Source organism: Lynx canadensis, chromosome C1, assembly GCF_007474595.2.
Source record: "Lynx canadensis isolate LIC74 chromosome C1, mLynCan4.pri.v2, whole genome shotgun sequence".
Taxonomy (NCBI): Eukaryota; Metazoa; Chordata; class Mammalia; order Carnivora; family Felidae; genus Lynx; species Lynx canadensis.
The window spans coordinates 36,416,687-36,437,158 of NC_044310.1; the positions used below are offsets into that span (position 1 = coordinate 36,416,687).

A 20,472-nucleotide genomic window follows, 5' to 3' on the forward strand; every position below is an offset into this window, starting at 1 on the left:
ATCATCAAGGAGGGCTGCATGATGTTTGCCCAAAGTTTATTTTATAAGAAAAACTTTTTTGGTTAAAAAAAAGAAAGGAATAAAGGTATGAAAGGGACTGAGGCTTGGGAGCAGCATGGTGAGCCCAGCAGAGAAGAGGCCTGGTAGTGGACACTCCTGTACTTCTCTAAAGCCTGGGTACCTGCTTGAGGAAGGAAAGCAGGAACCTCAGGCAGGGGGAGAGGAGCTGTCCTCAGTGACTGATGAGCACTGTAACCTGGCCCAGGGTTCCGAGAGTAGTGGGTAAGGGGCCCAAAGGCTCTAAACCCAGTTGTGAGAGTGCCTTTGCTGAGCCCAGCAAGACCTCCAGGACCTCAGTGCAAGGGAAGAAGGAAAAAGAGAAAAAAAGGTTGCAGAAAGAGAAAGACAGAATTGGTGTTTGGGAGTTCTGGGCAGCCCATGTCTCAGCCCCTGCAAGCTGATGGTGCTGAGCATGGGCCTGTGAAGCATGGGCCCCATCACATGGTGCTGACATAATCTGCGAAGGCCTGGGATGAGTCCCACGAGTCGCTAACCACATGACAAGTGGCCCGGAGCCGCCGAATGGCTTCCCTGGCTGTGACTGCATCCTGGTCCAGCCAGTTTTGGAAGAGGCGCAGGTGACCAAAGGCTCCACGGCCCCAGCGCTCCAGCCGCTTGGCGAACTCCAGAAGACCATCTGGCTTGATGCAGTTGGAACTGGTAGGGGTGAGACGGATTAGACACCCAGGAAACAATCCCTAGTCTATATCCTTACAGCTCCATCCCTTGTCCCCTCCTCCTCCCCACGTACCTGATGTCCAGCTGACACAGAGAGGAGGATGAATCCTCTGAGAAAACATCTGCCAGGGCCAGCAGGCCAGCATTCCCTGGGGAGAAGGGGAGAAATGTCTAATCACCCAAGAACAGGGAACAATGGTATCCCAACCCATTTCTGGTGGGGAGAAGCCCAGCCTCCAAAAGCCCCAGCACACAACTATATTCCAACCCCTATGTTCCCAGTGGAGAGGCCTATGCCTTCCTCCACTGAATTTTGAGGTCAAAGAACTGGCTCCTTCACCCCTGTCCCTTCCCAGGGCCCTGCCCCCACCCAGGCGGTTCCCTGGCAGCCGGAGGCCCTTCAGTGTGGAGTTGCCCTTCATAGCAGCAACCATCTCAGGCAGAAACTGGGCCGGGCGCTTCTCAAACAGACGGCAGAAGGAGAAGGTAATCTCTGTCAAGAGAAATTAGAATAAATTCTGATGGCTAACATTAGGACTTGTTGCTGCCCCTCCTGCCCCAGTTGGCCTTAGGAAGGGGTCTGAACATTTTATAGAGGCCCAGAAAGAGAAAGGAATTTGTCCAAGACCCCAAGCAAGACTGGAACTAAATCAGATTTAAACCAGAGACTGAACCCAGAGGTTCACCCTAGAGAGGTCCTCTGTGTGGACAGTTCTCCATTTTCTTTTCCCTCTATCCATTGCTTGCCCTCTATGCAGGGGTGGGGATTAGGGACAAGAGTATGAGGGGAACCTGACAGCATATTTATCCTTCCCCACCACCATTATTTCTGTTGGCCACTGAAAGGTAAGAAAAACTTGAGTAATTTTCCCATGTTAAGTATAGGAGGAGTTGAATTTGGGACCTTTTAGAAGGAAGATGATGCAGTTTCTATAACTTACAGTTGAGGATATAAGGCCAAGAAAAGAACAGTGGCAGAGCCACAATGAGGACCCAGCAATGCCCCAGGTTCTGAATGATGAATTTACCTTGAAGAGTCAGATTCTGTAGCAAAAAGAGCACCTCACTCTGACAGTCAGCCAGATTCATGTCGTGGAAGCTCAGCCTCTTCAGGGCTAGGTTGTACTCTGCATGGGGGTAGAGGCCACGGGCCTTAGCTTTCCCAAAGAATAACAGGGTCTCCTACCCTCCCTTTATCATTCTAGCTGGGTCCTACCTTTGAGTGTCTGTAACACAAGCCCAAAATCTTGGGGAGAGGCAAAGGTAGCACTATCCAGAGACAGCTGCTGCAGAGAACCTGAGGCCTTCAGTACAGAGCAGAGCAGTGGGGCTGGTTGGGCTCCCCGTGGAAATCCCATCTCCAGCTGTTCCAGGCAGTTTTCTGGATATGACAGGGAGAAAAGATTCCAGTGGGCCATCTCTCTTCTATTCTCAGAGCAGGTCCCATCCTGTCCTTTAGAGGCTCACTGAAAAATCTTGTTTACTTGTCATTGAGTGCCTGCTATAACACTAGGTTCTGGGAAGAGAGTACTAGGAGATTTAGTCCTTGTTCTCCTGGAGCTTTTAGTCCAGGAAGACTAGACTATTCAGACAAGCAAACAGGAGTGTGCAAGAGTGGTGAGCTAGGAAACAGGATCCAAGGGGACATACAGAAGGGGGACCTAGACCCCTTTTCTGGAGACTCATCTGCCATGGTCACTTTCTATTGGGCTTGTAGTGGTCTGGGCCCTGTCCAGCCCATGGTCATCTTTAACAGCAGGCTCTAAAGAGGGAATGGATTTCAGATAAGCCAGGAATGAGTGTTGCTAGGTCTGGATTAGGTCTTCCCACCTTTTCCACACAAATGCACCTGCACATTTGTGTGAACACATGCACACGCACACGCACAGTGCTTCACCTGGTATCTCCTCATCCCCAATTATGTGGCTAGGGGGCCCTGCATTCCCTGGCACGGCAGGGTTGTCCCTCTGGCTGGGGTGGTCAACACGAATAGAGAGGACCCGCAGCAGGGGCAGGGCTCGCACAATGGCACGTGTCAGCTCCAGGATGGGCAGTGGTGAGAACAGATCACTGAGATGCAGGGCACGGAGGCGGCATCCAGCCTGGCCTGACAGGGCCCGCAGACTGTCCAGCAGGCGGAAGATGTTAGAGCCCAGGCCTATGGCAGGAAAGAGGTTAGGTCAGTCATGTGGGAGTGTCAGCAAGAATAACATTCAGAGACCACTCCAGATATTTCTGTTGATGACCACCAATTTTCTTGAGCTTCCGATCAGATTACTTAAAATCCTTTGTCTCAACTATTCATCATCTTGCTTTTTTCCTCAGGTAACCAGCAAACTGATGTCTACTGTACTGGGCTATGCCCTCAAGCATCAGTCAGGGCAGTCACAAAATAAGAGGATGTGGTGGGGCATACTGTGCTGCCAGCTAAATGACAGGCCCAGAGGGCAGCAGAAATCTCTGGACTTTTCTTATAGGTCACGTGGAACATTTGAAATCTAAGGGGAGTGGCAATGACTCAATAGGGAATACTTTAAAAGATTAATTAGATGGGAATAGAGCAGAAAAGGATAACCACATCCCACAAAAGGGAACAGGATGCAGAAGGGTTAGAGCAGATGCTTAATGCCACAAAGCAAATAATTTCTTGGAACCTACTTATCTCCCCTTAGACTGAGAAGGCCCCTGTTGATCCATTTCTTCAACTAAACCTCACCCAGCACCTAGTAAATGCTTTCTTTGTGTGTTTTTGCTAGACAGTAGCCAGCAACAGCTCTTGCTCCTGCCTATGTAGGCTGATTAACAACAAAAATGTGTGAGGGGAACTGGAGAAGTTGAGTATTGTAGAAGCACAAAGGATGGGGGTACTTAGCACCCAGTCCAGCTTCCCTCAGTAAAAACTTTACAGCTGAGTTGTAAAGAACACAAAGGAGACAGGCTAAAAGGAGGGACGGGAGGGACTGGCAGGGAGAACTCGGTATATATAAGAGCCTGAAGGAGGAAGAGTGGCAACTTCCAAGAACTGAAAATATTCACTGTGGCTGCTGTGTAAAGTATGAGGCGGGGGGGCGGAGGGTTCAAGATGCCACTATGAAGGTAAGCAGGAGTGAGAACACAAATGACCTGTAAGTAAATTAAGTATGGTGACAGGAAACCATTCAAGGGTTTTTAAATGAATGACCTTTTCATTGAAAAAACAAAACTTGGGCTGCAGTGTAGACTGTGAATTGTATGGTGAGTATGAAGTCAGGAGGAACTACTGAAATGATGAATCCGGGTGAGAAGTAATCATGGCTCAAATTAAGGATGTGGAGATAGAGAAGTAAGTGGATTTGAGAGATCATAAAGATATGTGGTGCAAAAGAAAGAACCCAGCTTTCTTTTGGGCAGCTGAGTCAGCTGTGAGGTCACTGCCGGAACAGAGCTATCGGGAGAAGATGCATTCAGGCTGCGGGGCTTGTGGTTTATGAAGTGATATCTAGTAGTCGGCTGGCTAAATAGTTCTGGAGTTTAGGAGAAGGATCTGGGCCAGTGTCATAGATTGGGGAATCTTCAGCATAGTTGGCCTTTCAAACTACAAGAATGGACAGAATTGTTCAGGAAGCATGTATAAAGTGGCAGAGCTCTGAGAAACTCTGAACATTAAGAGATAAGAGAGGTAATGTCCAGAGAGGGAGAAGAGAAAAATAGATTTTGAGATAGTGGAAATGAGAATATTTGATGAAGACTACTTCATAGCAGCAAATGCTGCCGAAAATTAATGTGAGAGGAGGACTAAAACATATGTATTGGACTTAGCAACAGGGAGGACCTTGGAGAAGGAAGGCAGCATTAAGGAGTGGTGAAAACCTTGGATTCGGGAATCCGGTTGCCTGGATCTGAATCCTGGCTCAGTGAGGTTATCCTGGGCAAGCCACTTGACCTCATAGGGTTGGTGTAAGGATTCAATTCATATAGTGCTTAAAGTATGCCAGATACATACTAAGCAATATATAAAAGTTCTTATTACTAAGGCATCTGAGAAACAAGCTTTCCTAAGAAGGCAAGAAGATATGGATCCAGAAAACAGGTAAAAGAGTTAGCCTTAGATAGGATGGCCATCTCTTCCATTGTGATGAAGGAGAAAAGGATGAGTGTAAATGTAGGAGAGTTTATAGGTTAACAATAAGTTGAAGTTCATGTGTGATGGCTTCTATTTTCTCTGAAGTAGGAGGTGAAGTCATCTGCTAAGAAAGGAAAAGGGAGGATTTGGAAGTAGTAGGAATGGGAGCTAATGTTACAAACACAGGATTCATATAAGGATGATGACTGAATATACAGTAGCACTGGTCTGCACAGTTGTGATTTTCTCCATCAGTACTCAGCATCCTAAGTAGATTGATGGATTTACCCAGAGTTGAAGTTTGGCTCGCTGGGCACAGCCAGGTGGGTAAGAACTGAGGACTGCTTTACAGGTTGCTGGTCTGATAAAAATGTGGTCTACACCTTGTCTGTATAGCTGCTTTGATATGAGTGGTGGGACCCAACCTTAGACTTGGTGGGCCTGCATACACTATACTGTTCCCACAATATGGGAATTGCCTACCATATCTAAAATGTACCCATTCTTAAGGTTCTCACTGTCTCTCAGGAACTCCTTCCAACTCTAAAGCCTATAAACCTCATGTTCTTCCCTAGCACTGAAAGTCTGCCACTGTTTCATGTATGTGCCTTCTGCCCCACTCTGACGCAGGCTGGGCCACATCTCCAGCTCCTCGATCGCATTCCCTATTCCCCTCTGCAGGATTGGGCACACGGCTGGTGCTGCTGTGAGACCCATCTCTGCCCCTGCAGGGCACTCACCATTATAGGAGAGTGTGAGGCTCTCCAGAGACACCCAGGAGCTCAGCAGGTGGCACAGTGTCAGAGCCGCCTCTGTGGAGAGCGGAACTGTGAATAGCTCCAAGGTGGAAATGCTTCGGAATCGCTGGGAGGCCTCCAGTGCTGGAAGCCCCAGGCAGCTGGGATCTGATCCATCCAAAGCTCCACAAGCCACTTCCCCGATCTCCATCTCTTCCCCATCCTCCTTCTCACCAGCCACAATGAAAACAAAGTCATACAGGTCTTCAGACTCCGCTCCAGACCCCTGACGGGTGCGAGCACCCTTCTTCCCTGCAGCTCGCTTAAAACGCTTTAGGGGCTTAGGCTGTGGGGCTGAGCTAGCTGGAGCCCGTTTGGATGAGGATGTGGAAGAGGAAGCAGAGGCAGAGGAGGTGGTGGCTGGAGCAGAGGGTGGCCGCTTGGTGCCAGGAGCCTCGTAGGAGGTTGCTGGAGGGTGCAGATCCCTCTTAGGGTCTGTCCCACCTGCTATCAGGCTCTCCTGTGTGCTCCGGCGTGTTACCCGGGTAGCAGGTGCAGCTCTGGCCGTCTGCTTGGCTTCACTCTTCCGCCGGGAGGCCATCAGGGCTGCAGCACATCGCTCAGCAGCATCCCTGCGAGGCCGGCGTGAGCCCAACAGGAGGGACCCTTCATCTCGGGATGGGGCCCGGCCTCGGGAGGCTTCTCCACAGAGGCGGCAAGGTGGACCACCAGGGCCTGGCTGCCAGAAGCCAGCACTCATGGTGAGGATGAGGATGAAAAGGGCTGACTCAGGCACAGGCCAGGAGTACAGCGACACCTGGCTGACAGCCCCATGGTGAATAAGCTGATGCAACAGCTGCCGAAGAGACTGCTGAGCAGCCACATCAGAGAACAGCAGGTGGCGGAACTTGAGGGTGTGCAGGGAACTGGCCAGGGTCTCCAGAACCCTGCGGTTGGGCTCAGCCACCAGCTCAGTCGCACCCTGCAGCATATTGCAGATGGTCAGCTGCCGGACATGGCGGGAGCTATGCAGAAGAGGTGAGAAGCGCTGGTCACAGAGACGCCTGTCAGAAGATACATCAATGGTCCCACGTAGAACATGGGAAAAAAAGGCCTCCATAAACTTGGCTCGCCAACAGGTCACACTCTGAAAGCAGAGAACATGCCAGACAGCTGTGATACTAAGGGCTACCCACTGAACCATCATTTCCCCAAGTTCCTCTGTTCCAATAGCTATTTGATGAGTCAGGCAACATTCTAAATAATTTATACAAATTAATCTTCACATCTTTGAGGCTTATATTACTGTTATCCCCATTTTACAGGTAGGAAAAATAAGGCACAAAAGTTGTTACTGCCTGTGGTTACACAGGTAAATAGTAGAATCAAGATCTGAACCCAGGAAATTTGGTTCCAGAGATTATTTTGTTATTTTGTTATTATTTTGACTGCCATTCAAGTGAAACATTCACTCCTGTAGTTTCTTCCATGTTTGTTTCTAGAACCTGACCCCAACTTTCCACTCTTACCACTACCACCTTTGTTCAGACCCTTACCCCCTCACACCTGACCATTAGCTTCCTGATTACTCCCCCATCTCTTTCTCCTTCCCAAACTTTTATACACAAGTCCACTGGATTCATCTTTGTAAAACATGCCTGACTACATTCTGCCTTAAAACCCTCAGAATCTTTCCATTGCTCAGAGTTAATCTGAAGTTCCTTAGCCTGGGAGGGAAAGCCCTGTACAATGTGGCCTCTAAGATTTATCTCCCACATCTTGCTCATGTGAATGTTTTGCTCTGGACAAATTGATCACCTTATTGACCGAGACCTGCCTTCTACGTGCTTTTCCTACATCTGCCAGAAATGCTCTTCATTGCCAGACCAAATAGGCTTCCTGAGAAGACCTACTAACATTCCACTTTTTTTTTAAATAATTTTTTACATGTTTATTTTTGAGAGAGAGGGAGGGAGACACAGAATCCGAAGCAGGCTCCAGGCTCTGAGTGGTCAGCAGAGCCCAATGGAGGGCTTGAACCCACAGACTGTGAGATCATGACCTGAGCCAAAGACAGATGCTTAACTGACTGAGCCACTCAGGTGCCCCAACATTTTACTCTTCTTGAGGTTATTCATCTCAGTGTCTCTGTGTGCCCCCTTTTACCCCTCCCCTGCCTCTCTTGTGGGACTCTTCTGATAATCTGACTACTCAGGTGTTAGACATTGGTAACCTTGTCTCATGGTGTTGTCTCTGCACATGTTTTATCCCAACCAGATGAAAAATTCCTGGAGATCAAGGTCCAAATCCTAGATTTGGTTTCTCCAAGGCAATAGTTACTGGCTTTGATGCACATGAGATTTTATCAGACTATTCTGGTACATTTAGAAGATCTCTGAATGCAGGTGTTTCTTAACCTTTGGTGCACATCAAGATTTACTGTGGAGCTTTTGTTTCTCCAAAATTCATGTCAGCTACCCAGACTTGGTGATCCTCTTATGTTATATCTGCAGTAAGGCCCATAAAAAAAATTTTTTTTAATATTTAGTTTTGAGAGAGAGGGAGGGAGGGAGAAAGACAATCTAAAGGAGGCACCAGGCTCTGAGCTGTCAGTACAGAGCCTGATGCAGGGTTCGAACTTACAAACCACGAGATGGTGACCTGAGCCGAAGTCAGACGCTTAACTGACTGAGCCACCAAGGCCTGTGCATCTTTATTTTTTAAACTTCCCCCAGATGATTCTGATATATATCAGAGGTCAGCATTTACTGCTACCTACCCTCCCCACCCCCAAAAGGGCACACAGCCTTCCTTAAGTTCCCATTCTCTCCTAAGGTGCAGTAGAAAGTCTGCTGACTTTGATACAAGTGTTATCTCTGCCACTATACTCTGGACCTCTTGAATCTCTTCATCTGTAAAAGGTGGATAATATCACTTGTTTCACAGGTTTGTTGTGAAGATCAAATGAGACCATGCAAGTCAAAGCACTTTGTAAACTGTAAAATACAAAATGTTACTTCTGTTACTGCTAATGATAATAGCCCAGATGGGCAATGTGAAATGAACTTGATGGAGGCAGAGCCTGTTAAGCAGGGTGCTTATTCAGCCTGAAGCAAAGGCAGTAGGGGCCTGAGGTTCCCCAAGACTAAAAAGGCACTTCTCTTTGGTATTTGCCCTGCCTCTATGCATTCACTCATACCACAGTCACCCTCAACTTATATCTGAGGTTCTTGGCAAGAGTTGGGCCCCTATTCTTAGGCAAAAGTGTCATTCCCTTTGCCCTGGCCATTCCCTATGACACTGCCTGCTGTGGTAATAATTGGGAATGACTTCTTCGTGTTTGAGCTAATTGCATGGCAGCAACAAGGGGGAAGGACCTCTCACCAGCAATAATGTAGGGGCATTATGGGACCAGGAAAAAATACCTGACAACCAAATCTCCACTCAGCCTACAGAAGAAGCAGAGCGGGTATTCCTGAATCCTATCTCTAACACTTTTCCTACACATTTGCTGGCCTATGCTCACAGCCTTGGAAAACACCTGCAGGTAACCTAGCAAGGCTTCAACTTCACAAGTGAGACAGTCAAGGCCTAAAATATGGACAAAAATGTGAACCAAGATATTGTGGCTGTTTCTGACCAGGAGGCACATGTAATATGTAGTTTTGGTAACTAAATATTAGTGTTCCCCTCTCCCCACATTTTATTGGTTGATGAAGACAGTGGGAGAATATTTGAAACTGGAACACCCAGACATGTGGTAACTGCTGCGAGAACAGCATGACATAGTGAATAGGAGCAGGCACTCCAGAGCCAAATTGCCTCAACTTGAATCCTAGGTCTGCCATTCACTAACTATAACCTCAGACAGTAACTTCACCTCTATCTGCCTCAGTTTCATCATCTATAAAGTGAGGAAGGTAACTAAACCTACCTACATCATAGAGTTGTGAGGATTAGATGAGTAAAGTTAGTTATGACAATTATGTCAATTAATTATGAGCAGACAGCAGTTCACTGCGTTTTATTCCATCACCACCTTTTAGAAGAATCTCTGCTAAAATTTCAAAGTTGAGGGGTGTCTGGGTGGCTCAGTTGGTTAAGCATGACTTCAGCTCAGGTCATGATCTCATGGTTCATGGGTTTGAGCCCCGCATCAGGCTCTGTGCTGGCAACTCAAGGCCTGGAGCCTGCTTTGGATTCTGTGTCTTCCTCCCTCTCTCTGCCACTTTCTGTCTCTCAAAAATAAACATTAATTTTTTTAATTTCAAAACTGAAAACAAGCTAAGAGATCTAGTTCAAGCCATTCATTGTGTGAACTTATACACTATCGAATACAAAATGATTTAAACACATTCTTTTGGGGGTGCCTGGGTGGCTCAGTTGGTTAAGTTTACGACACTTGATCACAGCTCAGGTCATTATCTCAAGGTTGTGGGATGGAGCCCTGCATTGGGTTTCATGCCGGGTGTGGAACCTGCTTAAGATTCTCTCTCCCTCTGCCCCCGTCCCTCACTGCTTGTGCATGTGTGCACACAGTCTATCAAAAAATAAAATAAATAAAATTGGGGCGCCTGACTGGTTCAGTCGGTTAAGCGTGGGACTTGATTTTGGCTCAGGTCATGATCTCATGGTTCATGAGTTTGAGCCCTGCATTGCGTTCTGCACTGGCGGTGCGGAGCCTGCTTGGGAGTCTCTCTCTCCTTCTCTCTGAGCCTTCCCTGCTCATGTTCTCTCTTTCAAAATAAACTCAATAGGGGCGCCTGGGTGGCGCAGTCGGTTAAGCGTCCGACTTCAGCCAGGTCACAATCTCGCGGTCCGTGAGTTCGAGCCCCGCGTCGGGCTCTGGGCTGATGGCTCAGAGCCTGGAGCCTGTTTCCGATTCTGTGTCTCCCTCTCTCTCTCTGCCCCTCCCCTGTTCATGCTCTGTCTCTCTCTGTCCCGAAAATAAATAAACGTTGAAAAAAAAACAAAACAAAATAAACTCAATAAATTTAAAAATAAAAGATTGTTTTTTAAATTTTTTTTTTTAATGTTTATTCACTTTTGAGAGACAGAGAGTGAGAGTGGGGGAGGGGCAGAGAGGGAAACACAGGATCCAAAGCAGGCTCCAGGCTCTGAGCTGTCAGCCCAGAGCCTGCCCGATGTGGGGCTCGAACTTACAAGCTATGAGATCATGACCTGAGCTGAAGTTGGATGCCCAGCTGACTGAGCCACCCAGGCGCCCCAAAAATAAAAGATTTAAACACATTCTTTTGGAGGCACCTCGGTGGCTCAGTCAAGGTTAAGTGATAAGACTCTTGTTTTCAGCTCAGGTCATGATCTCACAGTTCATGAGTTTGAGCCTCACGCTATCAGTGCAGAGCCTGCTTGGGATTCTCTGTCTCAAAAATAAATAAACATTAAAAACACACACACACACATTCTTTCAAGCAAGAGTAGGGGAAATAAGGCACCACCAAAGAGGTAAAATAACATTTGTCTACCAACACAGTCCTTGGCCCATCCACAGGCTGGTGGCTTAGGCACCAGCTGGGGAGGAAGAAGTGTGTGTACAAACTAGAGAAGGCTAAATATTTTCTTGTACTAAACAGAGCCAGCAAATGTTCACAAACTATTGTCCACTATTTTTCTGATAACAGAAATATTATTTGCGGAGAGATAAAATCTGTATACCAACTCTTTGGAATGTATATGTAAATGTGAATAGCTATAATTGTTTTTTTTTTTTTTAATTTTTAAACATTTATTATTTTCTTTTTTTTGAGAGAGTGCAAGTGGGGAGGGGCAGAGAGGGAGACACAGAATCTAAAGCAGGCTCCAGGCTCCGAGCTGTCAGCACAGAGCCTGATGCGGGACTCGAACCCACAAACGGCGAGATCATTACCTGAGCTGAAGTTGGACACTTAACCGACTGAGCCACCCAAGGGCCCCATATAGCTATAATTGTTTTTATAACATTGAGACAATTTTGAACAATTTCAAATTCTGGGCTTTTTATTTTATTTTATTTATTTATTTTTTTTTTTTTTTTTAAATTTTTTTTTTCAACGTTTATTTATTTTTGGGACAGAGAGAGACAGAGCATGAACGGGGGAGGGGCAGAGAGAGAGGGAGACACAGAATCGGAAACAGGCTCCAGGCTCTGAGCCATCAGCCCAGAGCCTGACGCGGGGCTCGAACTCACGGACCGTGAGATCGTGACCTGGCTGAAGTCGGACGCTTAACCGACTGCGCCACCCAGGTGCCCCAAATTCTGGGCTTTTTAAACATTATACCACCGTGTCATTACATTTTACCACCATGTATTAAAATGTTTTTAGAACATGACTTTGTTAATATTTTGAAAATTTGGATGTACTACATTCAATAATTCATGCATTATTGAAGAAATTATTTCCAGGTTTTGATATTAAGTTGCTGCGATGAACGTCTTGAAATAAATCTTCATGAGTATCTCAACTTTTATGTACTATAAATTCTAAGAAATAGAATTTCTAGTCTAAGAATATTTTAAAGACTCTTGACAATTATCACCAGATTGTCCACCAAGACAGTTATGTAACATTTCTGCTCCCACCAATACCATATTAAAATGCAAGTTTCACCCACCCCTGGAATTATCTTTTAAAACAAACCAAAACAAGACTTCACTAATTTGAGAGTTATAAGTTTATTTTCCCATTTTTTATTATTGAGATTGAATAGTTTTCACTTTATTGGAGATTTTTGTATATTTTGTGACTTGTCCCAATCTTTATGTACTCTACTGGAATAGCTTGTCTTTGTCTTATTCTCTGTATCCTCGTTTTACAAATGTTGTTGCAAACATTCTTTCCTAGTTTATGTACCTTTAAATTGTGTTTATTGTATTGGCATTTATTGTCCATACTTTTTTTTTTTGGTTCTGCCCATTTAATAATTAACACTCTCCATCCTGAGATTAGACACCTTTATTCTTGTTTAGTTGTTTTATGCTTTTACTTTTTACAGTTTAGTCTTTAGTTCCATATAGAAATTATTTGAGTATATTGTAAAATGAGGCTCTAACTTGATTTTTTCCAAATAGTGAACCAGTAACTAGAGAATCATTTCCTGAATAATCCTTCATTTCCCTGTTGCCTTGTCTCCAGAATATCAGATCTCTTAATACACACAAAGTACTGCACAATTTGAAATTCTATTTCTTTATAAGCAATCAGGGACCATGGCTATCTTGTTCACCACTGTATACTTAGAACCTAGTATAGTGCCTGGAATTGAGCAGGCACTTATTAAGTGTTTCTGAATTATGAGGTTAAGGTTACTGTCATGCAAAACTGGGAAACAAAAAGAGGCACCCTTTGGAATGGATATGATCCAAGTCAGGACCTCTGTCTAGGTGACTGTTAGGCCACCAAGCCTGGGGTTTCCTTAATGTTCTGAAATGCTCTGAGACAAGAAAAGATAACAAACATATATTCTTTACCAGGAAGCTTGAGATAATGTTGGGAAAAAAAGCGTATTCTAAGTGAAAGATATTACAATCTCCATCAACTGCTAGTCAAACATACTGCTTGGGGGGCGCCTGGGTGGCGCAGTCGGTTAAGCGTCCGACTTCAGCCAGGTCACGATCTCGCGGTCCGAGAGTTCGAGCCCCGCGTCGGGCTCTGGGCTGATGGCTCAGAGCCTGGAGCCTGTTTCCGATTCTGTGTCTCCCTCTCTCTCTGCCCCTCGCCCGTTCATGCTCTGTCTCTCTCTGTCCCAAAAATAAATAAACGTTGAAAAAAAAAAAAATTAAAAAAAAAAAAAACATACTGCTTGGGAAACACTAGGCCACAGTGACTCTCATACTTCTTTAAAGGTTTCAGGAAGCTGTTACTGTTTTCAAATCTTGCATCTACTTCTCCTCATGAGGCCTAATTCCTGTATATAGTGCCTGAAGATTTTGTTGGGCCTTAGCATTATCTCACTGAACTTCAAGAGTTGCATCCAGATCTGGAAGTAGAAAAGCTGAAGGATATGGAGCTGAATGTTACTGAACCCAGTGCATCCCCAGAAATTAAATCTCCAATTCCTGATAACAGCTTGTTTTCCTATCACTTGGCCTCACCCACCAGTTCAAATACTACTTCCCAAGAAACACTTTCATGCTCCCTTCTCCCTCAACCTTCTTGTTACTATCACACCACTTATCCTCCCATGCATAATGTATTTCTTTGCAGACTTCCTGCTAAACATGAAGTTCCTGAAGATTAGGGACTGTGTCTGTACTTCCAATATCTAACATAAGACCTGGCATGTGGGAAGTTTTAGTAATGTTTATTGAACTCAATCTGTTCTGTCACCTAGTTATGGAGCAGCAAAAGAAATTCTGCTTAAAAGAGAGATCCAGTGAGTTATATCTGAACCAACACATAATAGAACTGCAGGGCTACAAGAAGCCCTAAAAGTCATCTTGTCCAACCTCTCTTACAATGCTGAATTTCTTCTACAATATCCTTGTGTCAGGTAGTTATCTAGACTCTATTTGAACACTGAGTGATGGGAAGCTTATTACCTCTGGAATTAGCTTGTTTCATCACCAATAAGTTCAGGGTTTAAAAGTTCTACAATCACTTTGGCAAAAATTTATCCTCCTTTAGCTTCTACCCATACAAGTCTATTAATTCCTCTTTTATATGATAATCATTCAAATATTTCAAGACAGTTCATGTTCCCCAAGTCTTCTTTTTTTCAGGAAAAACATCTCCAGTGTTCCAAGTGTGACTCACATGATGTGGCCTTGACTTCTTTCTCCATACTCCAAGGGTAGCCTGACCACTGCAAAGCCAGGCAGGTCTATCATCCCCGTTGTCCTTTAGCATATGTTATAGTTACATTAATTCACACAGCTCAGGGTATAGTCATTGTATGAATGACTTTAGCACACTGTTGACCAAACCCCCTTAATCATTTATACAAGTTGCTAAGCCAGGCCCCTTCACCTCTTTCCCTGAGGTCATGCAATTGGAATTTTTTAGACTCAAGTGAGGAATTGGTTTATTCTGTTAAATTCTATCTTGTTAGGTTTGACCACTGCTCCAGCCCTGTCAAGACCTCTACGAATCTGGGTTCTGCCTTCCATTATGATCACTACCTTCCTCTGTTTTGTGTTACCTATAAACACGGTGAGCAATCAAACCAGTGACAAATGCCAAATGGAAAGAACCTTGTGACAAGACATCAGAGCCCTCCTCCCAAATTCATTCCAACCCTGTGTCTGCACTTTACCAGTACCCAGCTTGTGTTTGTAAGCTATTCCTGCTTTCATTGTGCAAAGTCAGGCCAGAGTTCTACCTGGTGCTAACTTACTTCCAAACTGGAAGGCCTTGTCTTCATTAGCTCATCCCATAGTCGGCGCCAGATGGCTTGAGTGGAGAGGCCTGTGGGGAGAAATATCACCTTTATTTGGCTGCTCTTTGGCCACCATGAGTGAAGTACATCAGCCTTTAGTGTTGCCTTCTCTGGATTCACAGGAGCAATATGGCAGACTAGTAAAGAGCACTGGCTCTAAAGACAGACTGCCTGGGTTTAAATATCAGCCAACCACACTCTAGCTGTGTGACTTTGGGCGAGTTTACTTCATTTTTCTGTACCTCAGTTACCTTATCTGTAAAACATAGTTAATAATAGTTATTTCATAGAGTTGTTGAAAAGATTAAATGTGTTTCTCCAAGTAAAGTGCCTAGGAGAGTGCTTGGCACATCAGGATTAGTTAGATAAATGCTGGCTATTAAAAGATCTGTCTACGGGCGCCTGGGTGGCTCAGTCGGTTAAGCGTCAGACTTCAGCTCAGGTCATGATCTCACGGTCTGTGAGTTCGAGCCCTGCGTCGGGCTCTGTGCTGACAGCTCAGAGCCTGGAGCCTGTTTCGGATTCTGTGTCTCCCTCTCTCTCTGACCCTCCCCTGTTCATGCTCTGTCTCTCTCCGTCTCAAAAATAAATAAACGTTAAAAAAAAAAAAAAATTAAAAAAAAAAAAGATCTGTCTAATGAGTGGTTTGGGAAACAGCAAGGTAAAATAGAAAAACTAAGATTCAGAAGATCTGGGTTTTAGTCTAACTTAGCTATTAATTGTGGCTTGCCTATGGTTTCACTTTCATTAGTGTAATTGGGATCATTTATTTGCTTTGTGTTTCACTGGACACTGTAAGGAATCTGGTAAGAAAGCAGGTGTGAGGGTACTTTTGAAAAGCGTGAGTTCTACACAGGTATCAGGTGTAATATTTACCAGAACATTATGGTGCCTGGCTTATAATCACTGAATGAGAAAGAGAGAAAAACACTCACCTTTCTTGAGGGCAGTTTCCTCAATCCTCTCCAAGTAATATATATTGAGCAGAGGTAAGATGCTTTGAAGTATTGGGCCTGGGAGAGCTACAAAAAGAAAACACAAAATTTATTTTTTTCTCCTAGGGTTCCAAGCATTATTTATCCTATTGGAAAGGAAAACAGAAGGGCAGACTTCTCATTTGGCAAATGGAACCTCCAGAAGCTAACCTAAGTCTAATTCAAACTCTAATCCACTTATCTTCAGCCACTTAGTTAGCACCTGGAATTTCAGGGACATGCACATCTTCAAGGGTGAGATAATAAAGCAAGCTGATATACTCATTTAGGAGCTGGTCAGTTCATTTCTGCCCAAGCATAATGAAACATTCTGCATTCGAAAGGTCCTATTGAGGGGCACCAGGGTGACCTAGTTGGTTAGGTAACTAAGTCTTGATTTCAGCTAGGGTCATGATCTCACAATTTGTGGGTATGAGCCCTGCATCGGGTTCTGTGCTGGCGGCTTGCAGCCTGCTTGGGATTCTCTCTCCCTCTCTCCCTCTCTCCCTCTGTCCCTCCCCTGCTCTCTCTCACAATAAATAAACTCAAAAAAAAAAAAAGATAAAAAGGGGTGCCTGGGTGGCTCAGTCGATTAAGTGTCCGACTCTTGACTTTAGTTCAGGTCGTGATCTAGCAGTTTGTGAGGTCGAGCCCCGCATCAGGCTCTGCACTGACATTGTGGAGCCTGCTTAGGATTCTCTCTCTCTCCCCCTTCCCCTGATCTCGCTTTCTCAAAATAAATAAACTTAAAAAAAAAGATAAAAATACAAAACAAATAAAAATTCCTATTGAATATGTGTGATAAAAATGTCCAACATAATCTGGGCCGTACTAACTTTTCCAGCTCCCTGCTTTGTCTCCTATGCTTCATCCATGCTAAATTACTTTTACATTTATTTAACATGTCACACTATTTTCTGTCTCTGTGCCTTTGTCATGCTGCTCTCTACTAGGAATGTCCTTGCCATTTTCATCATATTAACTATTCATCTTCCAAGTATCATGTGCCTTTTATCAAGCCTTTTCTGAATCCCCTTCCCACTCTTCCAGGTTGGTGACTCCCATCCTTTGGGCCTCTACTATATTCTGAACTAGTACTTTCCGGTGAACAATAGAAATAATCCAGCCCTAACTCTTAATTCAACATATCATAAAAACAAAACTTGCTTTTGCTGACGTCTAGAGCCGAAAGGCTTTACAGTATTATGGCTAAACAGTTTAGTCTCTAGAGTTGGACAAAACTGAGTGAAATTCTGATTCTATTACTTAGTTATGAATCCTTGGGCAAATTAACATCTTTAAGACTCAGTTTTCTCAATTTTAAAATGGAAGTAATAATAACTACCTCATAATATTGCTATAAAAATTAAAGAAGATCATACCTGTAATCTTTTTAAGACCATTCCTGGCCATAATAAGCTCACTAAATGTTGTCTATTATTATCCTTATCCTGTCAATACCATCTCTGTCCTGCCAAGAACAGTCTAAGATCTTAGAGTATACCATATCTAAGGAAAATCTTTCAAAACTTCTAGGATCTCCCTTTATCTTTACTTGTGGAATAAGTGAATCTTGATGTCCACAGTCTAGTACAATTCTTTGTACATAGTACTCAGTGTACTTGCTGAATGAAAGTATTAATTCCCTAAACTATTACATTAATGTAAGTTCTCTATTGCATTCAAGCTCCATATCCTGGCATTCAAGGCATAACATACCTATTCTACTTGTTTCCTCACTGTGTCCTTTCCTGCTACCTCTACTCACTTTACCCTTCTCTCTCCCTACACAAAGCAACGCTAGTCCACTGCCTCCAGGAAGCCTTTCTTGGCTGTTAGCCCACACTGAGACCTTCCTCCAAAGCAGCACTTCTTCCCAGGCCTCTTACTTGGCCCTCCTAAGAGGCCTAACCTGATTCAGCTTTTTCTGTGTGACTATTTACCTAGGCTAGGCCCATAGGAGCTCGTCCTCCTCTGTCCCTCCAATCTGCTCTGTTTAGCCATCCCCTCTCACAGCCATAGGGATTCTCATCCCCTATTATCCACAAACTCCTCTCTTCCTTTCTCCATTCTTTTTAAGCCAGGCTCTTCCTTGCTTCTTTCCAGCCTCTACCTTTACTGCCTCCTCTTCCCAACTTGGGGCCTCTATACCCAGTCCTCTTCCCTCCTAGCCAAGTTTAGCATTCTATAAGCTCCAGGCTGATAGAGCCAATCCTTTCTCTGCCTTCTTCCAGGCAGACTCTTCAGGACTCTTCTGAGCCCCCTGCCCAGCTCCACTGAGACTTCACCTATTCCCCATGGGTCAGCCTGACCCTTCTCCTCTCATCTGTTGGCACAGGGCCTCCACAACTCCTCCCCCCATCAGCTTGAGGACTCTAACAGTCTTCCCCACTACAGGAAGACACTTGGGCCTCCTCAGGATCGCTACCCCACCCCCACCTCACCAAGGGCCTTCCCACATCCCTAGGCCTTCTTTAACCACTCTCCACAGCCTTGGGCCTTATTCCTGGAGGCCCAACCCGTCAAACTCCAGGGCCCTTTCTTCACAGCCATCTCCTCAAAGTGCAACTCAAACCCAGAATCCCAGGACCTCAAGCCTTCACTTCTGACCTTACCAGGGCCTTCCTCCTGGCAGAGGCACTACCACCACTCCCGAGGCCTTCTCCAGAACCTCACCCCCCCTACCCCTTCAAGGCCTGGGGGCCTCCTCTTCTCTCCTGCCACTCCCTCGGGGTTCCCTGGGCCCTGGGCCTGGCCTAGATCTCCTCACCCAGCTTCGGCCGGGCCTCTGGACCCCACCCCCTCACACCACCAGTCTGTCAGGCCCAAGGCCTCCCTCATCCCCGTGCGGCCAGGCCTACCCCCCCCCCCCCCCCCCCCCCCCCGGAGCCCTCACTCACTCTGCTGTCTATCACTCTCACCATCAGTGTTCGCCAGGCCGACCCGAGTTTTTCCTCACCAGCTGCCAGGCTGGGGCGGCGGGGCCCACCCCAAAGCCCGGCCTCCGCGTGCGCATCCGGCTGCGGGCCTTCTCTCCTACGTTACCTGACCCGCTCCAGGCCGCCCTACTCCCAGGCCCACCAGCCCGGCTGGTCGGTTTGCCCTTCCCGGCCCCTCGGCCCAGGGCCGCGGGCCGCCCGCCTTGGCCGCTCAGCCTGGGCACCCTCAGCCCGGAGCCGGGCCGTCGGTCCCGGCAGGTTTCGGGCCCGGTGCCTCCTTTGGCTCCGACTCAGCCCAAGGCCTCCTAGCTGCGACGCGCCCCCTCCCAGCCGGGATCCCCGGGCCGTCGCCCCGCCTGGGGCCTCCCTGGCCCTTCCCGCCTGTCCGTCATTCGAGCCTCCCTAGATTGCTGACCCGCTCCCGGCCTCCCTTCACCCGCTCGGGCCCTTCCTCCGCTCAGGCCAGTCCGAGTGGCCTCCGGCGTTCCCTGCCCTGCCCGTCAGTCAGTCCTGCGCTGAAGCAATTGGGCACCCGAGGCCCCGGTCGTCAGTGCGCTCCCCTCAGCCCTGGGTCGTCGGACAGGCCTCGGCGCCCCAAGCCTTCGGCCTCTCCCCCAGCCCCTCGCTCTCCATTCCACTGGGCTGCCCTGGCCCATCAGCCTGGCCTCGGGAGTCTCAGCACCCGCGGTCCGTCAAGCAGACACCGGAGGCCCCGCGCGTCAGGTGGCCCCGGGCCTGGCCTCCTTGCCTTAGGCCGGGCCTCCCAACCTCGGCCCCCGCCCCCAAGCGGCAGGGCCATCTCTGCCCGTCGGTTCGACATCCGAGACTCCCCAGCCCGGCCCGTCTCGAGCGTCAGTTCGGTGCCCACAGCCGGTCCGTCACTCCAGCCTCTGTCGTCCGGGCCCTGCCTGCTTGGCCCCAGACCGGGCCTCCTGCCCTCGCCCCCCGCGACCCCCTAGCCAGGCCGCGGTGCAGGTCCACCTGCCGATTTGGTCCCTGCTTTTACTCTGCCTAGTCCAGTCAGTCACGGAATTCGTGTTCCGACCCGACGGTGCGGCTTCCAGTACCCCGGGCTGGGCCTTGCCCCAGGCCTCCCGGCCTCGCCCCCCGCGCCCCCCGGCCGCTGGGCCGCCTCCGCTCGTTGCCAGAGGTAGCCCCTCACCCCGCGACTTACCCCACACCCCGCTCTCCAGAACCCCCATATGGGCGCTCACCGCCCGCCCGCACAGCTCGAACAGGGCGGGGGGAGCGCTGGGGCCCGAGGCCGAGCTCTTCGCTGGCGCCGCCTCCCGGGACGTGGCCTCCATGGTCGTTGCCGCCGCTACCTCACAGAACCAGCAACTCCGGGCGCGCCAGGCCTCGGGCGCCGCCATCTTGGGGAGGTGCGCGATCCCGAGAGTGGCACCCTCGCGCCGCCATCTTGAAAAGGTCAGCAGTTAGGACGGTTTCATCAGCGATGTGGGGAAGACTGGGAACTGCGCTAAAGGAATGTCGAGTAAATGCGCATTCTTACCAAGTCTCTTAGAAGCCAATACTTTAAATAAATTCGTATATCAATGTATTTGGCTCTGGCGCGATCAAGGGGGTATTTCTTAGCAAATCCTCCT

The 20,472-nt window shown here is 47.3% G+C and overlaps 1 protein-coding gene across 2 annotated transcripts; it reads right to left on the reverse strand.

The window, feature by feature from the left end:
* Nucleotides 1–19: 19 nt before the first annotated feature.
* On the reverse strand, nt 20–20,443 carry LRRC41 (leucine rich repeat containing 41). Of its 2 annotated transcripts, none has more exons than XM_030324818.1 (10): nt 20,040–20,443; nt 15,888–15,974; nt 14,911–14,981; nt 5,581–6,724; nt 2,636–2,896; nt 1,955–2,119; nt 1,767–1,865; nt 1,109–1,231; nt 812–887; nt 20–717 (listed from the first exon to the last, which is right to left on the reverse strand). In XM_030324818.1, the coding sequence occupies exons 1-10, from the start codon at nt 20,236–20,238 to the stop codon at nt 498–500; spliced, it is 2,445 nt and encodes an 814-aa protein (XP_030180678.1). In that variant the 5' UTR covers nt 20,239–20,443; the 3' UTR covers nt 20–497. The 2 variants fall into 2 exon arrangements, with proteins under 2 accessions (XP_030180678.1, XP_030180679.1); XM_030324819.1 differs by lacking the exon at nt 20,040–20,443 and adding an exon at nt 18,848–18,928.
* Nucleotides 20,444–20,472: the final 29 nt, after the last annotated feature.

Excerpts from the sequence above, each read along its gene's own strand:
- LRRC41 (XM_030324818.1), bottom strand. The coding sequence starts at position 20,238 with ATGGCGGCGCCCGAGGCCTGGCGCGCCCGGAGTTGCTGGTTCTGTGAG. Across the intron at positions 14,982-15,887 it reads GGAAACTGCCCTCAAGAAAG|GCCTCTCCACTCAAGCCATC; the intron begins GTGAGTGTTTTT and ends TTCTCCCCACAG. Across the intron at positions 1,866-1,954 it reads TGTGTTACAGACACTCAAAG|AGTACAACCTAGCCCTGAAG; the intron begins GTAGGACCCAGC and ends ACCCCCATGCAG.